Source organism: Physcomitrium patens, chromosome 3, assembly GCF_059467195.1.
Source record: "Physcomitrium patens ecotype Gransden chromosome 3, ASM5946719v1, whole genome shotgun sequence".
NCBI lineage: Eukaryota > Viridiplantae > Streptophyta > Bryopsida > Funariales > Funariaceae > Physcomitrium > Physcomitrium patens.
The window spans coordinates 13,883,271-13,893,724 of NC_143412.1; the positions used below are offsets into that span (position 1 = coordinate 13,883,271).

The 10,454-nt window shown below is 31.6% G+C and overlaps 1 protein-coding gene across 3 annotated transcripts; it reads left to right on the top strand.

Moving 5' to 3' along the window:
- Positions 1-3,334, top strand: LOC112280640 (uncharacterized). 3 transcript variants are annotated; one of them, XM_073533087.2, is made up of 4 exons: positions 1-158; positions 333-979; positions 1,194-1,336; positions 1,541-3,334. In XM_073533087.2, exons 3-4 carry the CDS (start codon positions 1,257-1,259, stop codon positions 1,764-1,766), a joined length of 306 nt encoding a protein of 101 aa, XP_073389188.1. In that variant the 5' UTR covers positions 1-158; positions 333-979; positions 1,194-1,256; the 3' UTR covers positions 1,767-3,334. The 3 variants fall into 3 exon arrangements, with proteins under 3 accessions (XP_073389188.1, XP_090104984.1, XP_024372102.1); XM_090248858.1 differs by lacking the exon at positions 1,194-1,336; XM_024516334.3 differs by lacking the exon at positions 1-158 and having other exon boundaries at positions 956-1,336.
- Positions 3,335-10,454: the final 7,120 nt, after the last annotated feature.

Below are 10,454 nucleotides of genomic sequence, written 5' to 3' on the forward strand. Positions count from 1 at the left end.
CACAACTCTGGAATACTGATTCTTCACGTTTCTTTACTTATGGAAATAGCAGTGATGTTATTACTGGCAGTGTAATCTAGCTGTAATAAATTTGTAGCGGAGAAGAAAAGAATACTTTAGTATGCTATTAAGAGCGTGTGTGGTATGTTATTGTGCAGGTAGTGATTTTGAACAGGAAGTTTCACTGCCCTTCTTCGAATCCTTTCCCTTCCCTTTCCTTCTTTCTCCTTTTGCAGTGGCAGGCGCGCCGACCCACCACTCGGTGGCGGCGCAGGTCGCCACCGCAACGTGAATGCTCAGCTCTCTTTTATGCCTTCACTGCGCTGTGGCAGGAGGACCCATCAAAGCAGCCATCGCAATCCCATCTTCGAAACTTCCCTTTGGTGCTCAGTTCGAGTGCAACGGCGAGCGACTGACTGACTGGCTGCGAGAGGGCGCGAGCGAGAGAGAGAAGGCGAGAGACTGAGAGCGGCTATGACCGTGACCCTCAAGGACCAAGACTCGTGCCTGGAAGTGCCGCCGGGATGGACTTTCCGCACTGACCCCAGTTGGCAAGATCTTCGAAACAACAGCAACAACATTAACAACACACCCTTCTGCCTCGTCTCGGGCATGGCACCGGCTGACCGGTGAGGTCAGCAGTTGGACATCAAGAAGCTCTGGAATGAACTTGGAATTGCAGGATGGTGGCAAGTGGTGGCGAGTAAGAGGGGGAGGGCAGATTCTCGACGTCACGGTTGCTTCGAATGAGAACACTTGGGATCTTCGTTGACCCTGGAGAGAAATGAACAGGCAACATCCTGCTGACGCTTCTGAGTTTCTTGGACTTTTTCTGTGGCGAGAATTTGTTTTTGTTTACGCATGTTTCTGCGAAGTATTGTTCTTCTTTTCTGCTTTTCAGGGACTTCAATATTAGCAAATTGAGACTTCACAGGCACTTGGATATGGGTAACCTTCATTCGACATTGCAGAAGGAGAGGTAAAACAAAGGACACAAGACATAATGGGAATAATAAAAGTCTATCTGCTTTTGAGAATAGAGCGTACACGAATTGTTCACCACAAAGCACTAAAACAATTCATGCGTTTGTAGTCGGACTCTGTACTTTTTAAAAGTTGCAAAAATCTTCTTCGAAGCTTTGAAGGTGTTGAATGAATAACTGTTTGAGCTGGTTGAAAATGGAAAGGAACAGGCAAAATTAAGAAGAGCCATAATTGATCGGACATTTCGATTTTGGCTTAGAACAAACATTGGAATGATTTACGAGTCCATTAAAACCGATAAATACGAAAGCGATTGCAACTCAACTTTGAAAATGAATTACATTGGATTCTGGTAAAAATTACAATAAATTCAATCCACTCAGAAACAGAGCTGTCAAGTATCCAGTTACAAATTCTAAGCATATTCCAGGTTGACCCAGTTGACAGGAGTCACTGTAGCGGCACAAGAGGACATGGAACGCAATAAACCATCCACGAAACAATTGGTTTCGATCTGATGTATTGGCTTTGACTCGTACTGTTGAGAGATTTACAGGGTATTGGAGATGAAGGTGATCTGCTGTGTGACAGTGGATGTGTCGACGAAGTGGAGCAGAGGTGTTGTTGGCAGCTTCGGCGATCGCATCACCACCGGTGATCGTGACTTCAAGGAGCTTTACTTTGGCGCCAACATCAGGCGAGTAACAATGGAGGCAGTAAAAGCCCTTCGTGCGACCAATCGAAGGTCCCGTGTCGTGGAAGTAATGGCCGTGATTCGTTGAAGAGACGGCCCTACAGCGTTGAAAGCAGCAGGTTAACAAGGACAGCTTCAAAACTGGGAATCATCTTGTCCTCTTCGCTGATGGTTCCAAAACGAATAATTGCCTCGAGCTGCTTTTTTTAGGACCGAAAGCAGAGCTCGTACTTCCATCAAATAATTAGTAATGAAACTGAAAAATAAAACAGAGAAATGTAAATATATATATATACACACACACACACATACTTCCTCATGATTACTTCATATTGGGTTACTTCCTGAATTCGTTTACCATCAAGACCATTGCGGAGTATCCATTTTGTCAATTTGATTGAAACAAAAAAGAAGATCGTGAGGAAGCTTTTCCAATGGTAGAAAGAAAATTAAGAAAAAAAGAAATAGGAAAATAATATGGAGGTGTTAGGGGGCTCGGATCCAAGCACGAAGGTTCACTTTCTGTATTTTTTTTCAACACGTATCACACCTTCGGTTCGAGAAGGAAGAGCACCGAGTCAAAGCAAGAACCAGTTATTGCAAAAGAGCGGCCTGGTGCAAACAGAACCGGATAGCATTGGGTCGTGGCTTTCCAAAGTGCGGCGTTGAAAGTCAAACATTGTTGTTCTCCCCAGAGAGTGGAGTTTGCAAACCGTACTGCGTTGAAAGAAATGTGGAATTCCTGTTGAAAATGCGAACCATGTTTGGTGCTCTTTTCGACAGGCATGGAATCTATCACAATCTTGTCCTTTCCAAAGAGGAGCTTCTATTCACTATCCCTCGGTGTAAGTGTTGGGTCGCCACTATTGGACTGCAGAAATCGTACACCCTCTTTGCGATATTGAATTTGTTGCCCTAACTGCTCCAGTGGCTGTTTTAAATAATCCAGACTCTCTCATCATTAGGTGAGGGAGTGATGATTGGTGAAATTCAGGAAGCAAACAGCACCTTCATTCGATTCACTATTACTGGTGATTATTGGTGAAATTCTACACTCCAATAATGAAATCTCAACTGCTATGATCGCGTTCACTAAACATTTCCTCACGTTTGTGATTATGAAAGCAAGCTATACCATGCATGCAAGAGTCTGGAATTCTCTGGTGTGTGATACAAACCTCAAGGCTTCGAAATGCGTGCACACGTGACTGCAGAAACTGAAGTGTTGAATCGCTTGCCGATTTGGTGAAATTTAGTTCAATTTGAACGTGTAGATACATGTGTGGAGATAAGCGTTTTTAAAAAAATGAGTCTTTGTGCACTACAATACGCTACTATGTTAACTACTCCACGATACCTTTTTTTTTCTGAAGTACTACCAATTTCTTACTTTATGATTGATGATTTTTCACCAGCTGATTTATGATTGCTATCATCTGTCCGCGGGCGAATTGGTGCAGCCCAAGCTGAAGCTCTTTGGCACTCACACTCGTCCTCAGCACCATCCTCCTCACAGCCTCTTAATTGCTGTTTCGAAAATCTGCTGGTTGACGATTGACGTCCAGCTTCTAATCAGGCATGGGGTGCAGACGAACTCTCGATGACGTTTGATTGGAGTCCTAAATGTTCCTTGATCGAGGACTTGCTCCGAATGAACCTTGGGCAAAAAATTTAGTCACCCTTGAATGATTTTCCTAGAACTCCTGGCTTTAAGTCCTGGTTCACTGGGCCAGATTACTAGGAAACTTGCTGAGGGGAAGAGCTGATGACGTTCAATCGCCCCTCCGCAATGGTGCGGCGCAGTGCCGCATTCAACCAGGCCTCGTCCACAACATCATTCGACGAAGAAAGGACCGTGAATTTCTTGGGATTATAGATCGCCGGAACATCGGCCCTTGTCTCGTCAACAACGCCCTTCCCTTTCTCTACTCTCGATGTCATAGGAAGCCCCTCTGACTCACTGTAACTCCTCCCCACCCTCTCGTATCTCCTCCTCATCAGAGCCCGCGCGAGCTTGTGATGAATCTCCATCGTCGGGATAATGCAACTTTCTCTGAAACCCACCTGCTCTCTCACTCTTTACTCTCTTTGTGAACTTGTCGGAGGTGAAACTCACCCGCTCTTACACTCTTTCCTTTCCTTGTGAACTTGTCGGAGATGAAACCCACCTGGTGTCTCGCTCTTTCCTATCTCTGTGAACTTGTTGGAGGTGAAACCCACATGCTCTCTCGCTCTCTTTTCTGTGTGTGAACTTGTCGGAGGTGAATGAATTACTGAGGCTCTCAGACTGGAACTGCGACGCGGCGGTCACGATGAAGAGTTGGCAAAAGAGATTGTGAAGAGAAGCGAGGGGGAAGGGAAGATTATATGTGAAGCAGCAGGAGAAGGGCTGCGTGGGTGGTAGTGGTGGGCTTTGCTTTTCCATTAGACGGAATGGCGATGGAATTGTGCAGGTCGCCATGAAATGGCGGACGCGGCACCGCTAGGACGGCTGGGGCTGAGGGTGAGGGCGCGTGTGACGCGGGTCCACAGCACTTGTGGTAAGGAACCCGGCCGGTCCTCTCGTCAACCTCGTGTTTTCATCCCTCACGCGCATCGGTATATACTACCAGGATCTGAATGAATGAATGGATGAATGAATTATTTATTTGATATATGTATGAATATATATATATATATATATATATACTTGTTTGGTGGATGGAAACATTAATCTAAAACAAAAAAAAATTGTGTATTTGGTTTTTGATTTTTTGTACATTTTCTTTGTATATTAGTTTTTTTTTTTTTTTTTAATTTTTTAATTTTTTTAGATCTATTAAAAATATTTTTCACTCTTTTTGATTTCTTAAAGAATAATTTTGGTATTTCTTAAGGAATAATTTCAATTCTTTCTAATAATTTTTTGTGGAAAATTAAAAAAGAAAACTTATCACAAAATGTCTTCTAAAATCTTTGTTGGTAATTTTTATAGCTCTTGGAAAAAAAAACTCTTAGCATTGATTTCTTTGCACTTTATACAATATGTCATTAGAATCTTAGACAATAGATTTTAGTATTACAAGTACTAATGAAATGTACAAGAGTAATATTATTCTTAGACTTGTCAATTCTTTTCTTGCATTTTATATAATTGGTAGCTTTTAAGTTTTCAAATTTTAATATAATAATTCAATTATAATATCACTTCACAGTCTCTTTTACACAATCCACCTATTTATATTATAAGTATCGAAGTAATATATTTAATAGTTAAATAATAATAACTACAACAAATTAATATCATTCAACATAATATAAATATTTTTTGAAAATAAAATTAGTGCTGTAATGATTGAAAGTTATCCACATCCAAATTTCTAACATATTATTATTTTCAAATAGTACATCTATTTTAAATTAATAAATTAAAAGGTGTTATGTTATAAATTAAAATAGAGAATTTGGTACATCCTATGATAGTTTAAATCCAAGCCTCAACCAAAAATTGTATTTATTATTTATTCCTCAAAGTATTATATTTTCACTAATAATCTGCATGTTTTATTCATATATTATTATCTTTTAGAATCAAAAAAATGTATTTAATAATTGTAGCAACCAGTGATGCTTGTAATTGGTAATGTATGTGTATGCATATATATATATATATATATATATATACATATACAGCGTAATTTTAATAACCAACAATTTGATATCAAATTAAAAAGATTTAAGCTTTTAAGAAAATATAGTTAGGTCATTGTTTCCTAAATTTGGCAAGGCATTATGTCATCGGCACTCCAAGATCAGAGCAGCATAATTCATAACCAATCTAATTGCACTAGTCAGTGTCATTACAAAGATTTTGGTTGACCTATGCAGTTGTGGGCCATGTACAAGTTTTACCACTGATAACAAGATTATAAATCAGATTTGATAATCATAAAATAAAAGGTGATATATTCAACATATATATATTTTTTTGAATGAAAATAAACTATACTATTGTATTTTTGTATTCAGAAGTTTATTGTTAAATTTGTTACAATTTTTAAAATTTAAAATTGCATTGAATTTTTTATATTAAATAATCATCAAATTTAAAAAATAACATTAATAATCATACTTATATATAGATATAAACTTTGAATACATTTAAGTGAATTTATGATATTTCCAAATATTTTGTTTATTATATTGAATTTAATCATAGATAATTTGTTAAATCATAAATATTTTAAGTTTTTCATAATTAATAATTTTTAATATATAAATAAATAAGTTTTTTCTTATAATTTTTTATAATTTGGAAAACTTGTATTCTTATGCTATTAACACTTAGGATGATATTATACTTGAATAATGTATTATAAATCCATATCTATATCTATATATATATATACCTATGTATGTTTATGTCTATATGATTGTTTAAGCAAACACAATTTGATGAGGTAAATGATTAATGCACTACATTATATATTTTTTTAATTAAAAAATATTTTGGTGGCATTAAATTGCTTGATGTAAATTCTTAATATTTTGGTGGCATTAAATTGCTTGGTGGCATTAAATTGCTTAAAAAATATTTTGGTGGCATTAAATTTCTTAATTACAACAATATACTTGTATATTTTTTATATTTTTTATTTTATAATTTAAAAATTTATATATTTTAATTTATACAATTAATATATATTATATAAAATAAATATTGATATAGTTTCATAATCAATAAAATAATACAAAAAAATCTCTGAAATTTTTATTTTTGATTTATAAAGAGATAATAAATATTTTACTTAATTTATTTCAAATATCATTATAATAAATCAAGTCTAAATTATATATATATATATATATATATATATATATATATATTTGATTATCAAAAATTATAAAATTTTGTTATGAATCTTAAACTATCTAATTACAAATATACATATACAACTCTACTTTGATTATTTTAAAAAAAATATTCAAATTTTATTTTAAATAATAATAATGATACAATCCATCTAATTTGTCATCAATTTGTAATCCTTGAAGACAAAATTCTTAGAAATTTCTTCTTTCTTTTTTACTCTTTAACCATGGAAGAACATAAATTTTTCTAATCTAGCTAATTAGAAAATAATATGCAACATGCATAGCATCTTAGTAGAAAAAGAAGGATTTTGTAAATGGCATGCAGTTATTAGATAATTAGATTAAGCAACATAATGTTGCAATTGAAATACAACATATATAAGCCCTCAAAGTGGACCATGAGTTGATTACGATACATTTCAAATTTCATACCAAGGTTGACACTATATCTTTGATATACACACATTGCAATAAAGCATACATTATACAAATTTCATCTTACACATCATTTTTTTAATGGAAAAATATGTAATATTTTCCAATAATTTGGTAGGATGACCACCTCTAGGGGCCATTATCAAGTTCTTCACTAAATAATAGAAAATGTGTTTGGTACTTTGCAAATAAACCTATGCTGAAACATTTATTAGGTTGATAGAAAAGTTAGCTTTTTCTTGATCAATTTTTATCTAAAACCTTTGTAAGACCTATTAGAAAGTACAACCTATTATTTTGACAAGAATAAAGCATTGGGCCTCTTTTTGCTATTAATTGTTCTAACTTCTTCTAATTCTTTTCAAAACTAAAAAACTTAATAAAACTTAACATCTCTCTTATTTCTTTGTAATTTAATGTGTGTCATACTTTAGAATAAAATTTCTAAAAAAATAAAAGAGCAAATTCTTTTTCAAGGATTTTTATATTTTATTTTTAAGAGGCTACTATTTTATAATCTAATTCTTAACCTAATAAATTTTATACTATTTTTCATAAAAAGAATAAAAAATATTATTTATTTTTTATTATTTTTAGATTGGTTGACATATGCAACTAATTATGTCTAAAAGCCAATTCTTAAGATTGGTGATGATGTCATCAAATCGGTTCTTGACAAGTTCTATCTATCAATTTATATCCAACATCTTGCTTATCTAACTTATCAATTAATAATTCATGTTTATGTCTAATTAAAAAATAATTGGTTATGTATCTAATCTTAATTAACGAATTATTATTCTATTATTTATTGGTTATTGTAATCAGAAAATCCGAATTGCCACAATTTTTGAATTAAGTATAGTTTAAATCGGTTCAAACACAAGGGAAAGAACTGTCGCATGAGTTAATTGTTAAGGTCACCATTAATTGAATATAATCATTTGATATTCAATAAGTTAATTCCCAATCACTGAATTGTATAATATTAATTCTTCAGTACCATGTCTAATTTAATAACTTCAATTACAACATTCTCAATTTCTTATCAATTCTCTGTAATTCTAACTTCATTTATATTTTCCAACTCAATGGTCATTCAATCATTTTCAAACTATCATCTCTCAATCTATAACACTATTTCATGTGCAATGTATAGAACCAATTCTGGTCCAATACAGCATTCACTGTAACACTGTGATCAACACACAATTCTCATAAACTTCTCTTTATAAACACAACGAAACATCAAAATACAAAAGGAAAGAAATAGAAAAAAAATAGAGGTAGCACCCAAGCATACCCCGGCTCTAAGACTCACAAGTCTGGCCCTAAGCTAATCAATCTTTCTCCTACTATACCCTTTTTCAGATTCCAACCGGTTTTTTTTTGTCAGTTAATTGTATCTTGGAACCTTTCACATGACTATTGGTTTCCTGATTTCATCAATACCGGTTCTAATCTACTAAAGTCAAAATTTTAGCACTAACTAATTTAGCCGTTCTACAGTTATCAACTTCAATCATTTTTTTTTTAAATGATGGAGATTATTAAAAAATAGATGTCATCACACTTTGGTCTCTACCAACTTGTGATTCCTGATATATATGTATATATATATATATGAAGAAGATGAGTATATAAAAGATGTGGATCTTATACATCATGCTATTATTAAGGGATATTTTTCATTTCCACCTATATGTGACAAGTCAATTGCTGTAATTATTTAATGCAAGCACTGTAAGACCAACCTTCTAATCATCTTCAATAAATAATTAGAAGGTTTTAAAATATATAATTTTCTATCCACTAGTCTTTATTGGTAGTGGAATTTGAACTTGACACTTCTAACATGCTATTCACTAGCTTAGCTATCAATACATCTTAAAAGCTCCAAAGCACCATTTCATATTCTAAGGTTAAAAACAAAATCTTATATTAATATAGTCTAACTCTTTTTTTCTTAGAGCCTTATTGCTATAAAACTATAAACCTTCTTATTTTTAAAATTTACTCACTTATTTTTGTATATATTAAAAATATACCTACAAAATATCATCATAATCTAATACTTTAATTTATAATTATATTCTAAGATCCAATCTTCTTTTAAATATTCTACATAATAACTTAAATGTATATCATGAAATTATTGCATATTATAGCTTTAAGTTTATTTTTAGATAATATATTAAGTTTTGATATAATTTGTAAAGCTAATGAATTTTGCAAGAAAATGTGTAGGTATAATAGTGTGTTAATTTTTGCATTTTTTTGAGCAAATATTGATCAAGATTTTACATACTATAATAACTATATTTATTATTGTTGTATTATAAAACAATTAGCCTAAAAATGTACTAAGCGTCTTACCATAGAAGAATTTTATAATCTTGAAGTTAAATTTATAATCCAAAAAAAAATACATAAGGTATTTTTTAACAAAAAAAAAAAAAAAAAAATTAGCTTTCTTGAACAACCTAGGTAAGCTTCCAATTTACTAAGTATTCTCTATCAACTTTAAAAAAATCCTAGAGAAATCTTTATCACATTTTAATTAACTCCAAAGAAATCTATTTTTTTTAAAACAATCATAATTAAATCCTAAAGAAATCCCTATAAATTCAAACAAATCTTGCAAAAATCTTAAATAAATCATAAAGAAATTCCTAAAAAATATTTAAAAAATATTAAATTTTTTATGATAAAATCCTAGCTAAGCTTTAAAATATTCTAAGTAAATTTTAATTTAATTTATGATTAAATTCTAATCTTATCGTTAATAAATTATAATTTTAAAAATATATAATTAAATTCTAATTATATTTTAAAATTTTATTTTTATATTATGAAAAAATTCCAATTAAATCAAAAAAAAAATTTTACGAAATTCCTAACAAATCTTATTTAAATCTTAAGTAAAATAAATAATAGATTTCAAACTTCAATATATATTTTATTAATTATTGATATTTATTTATATATATATATATATATATATATTAATTTACTAATTAACAAAAAGCTTACAAAATTTGAAGAGAACCAAACTTATAGGTTGGAAAAAAATATTCATAATGTACACGAGTATTTGCTATCCTCCTTAAACCTTGATATCAACCTTCTAGCCTCAATAGCTCCCTTTTAAATCATTTACTTGCTGTAAACATTTGCATAAATATTAAAAATTAAGTCAAATATTAATATTAAAAAAATATTTTAATTCAACTAGGAGATTGCTTGAAATAGTAGAAATGCTCAAAAACCTTCAAAATTTAATTTTTAAGACTCTAATGTATTTTAATTTTTATTGATTTTAATTTAAACTTCTAACTAAGTTTATTTTTTCAGAAAAATCTAATACATCTATATTTAAAAATCTATAATTTTTTAATATTAATTTGTGATAAATTTTACATAATTTATCAAAATATAATTTTTTTTATTCCATAAAAAGCATAGTTACTCATAATAACCTTGAGTT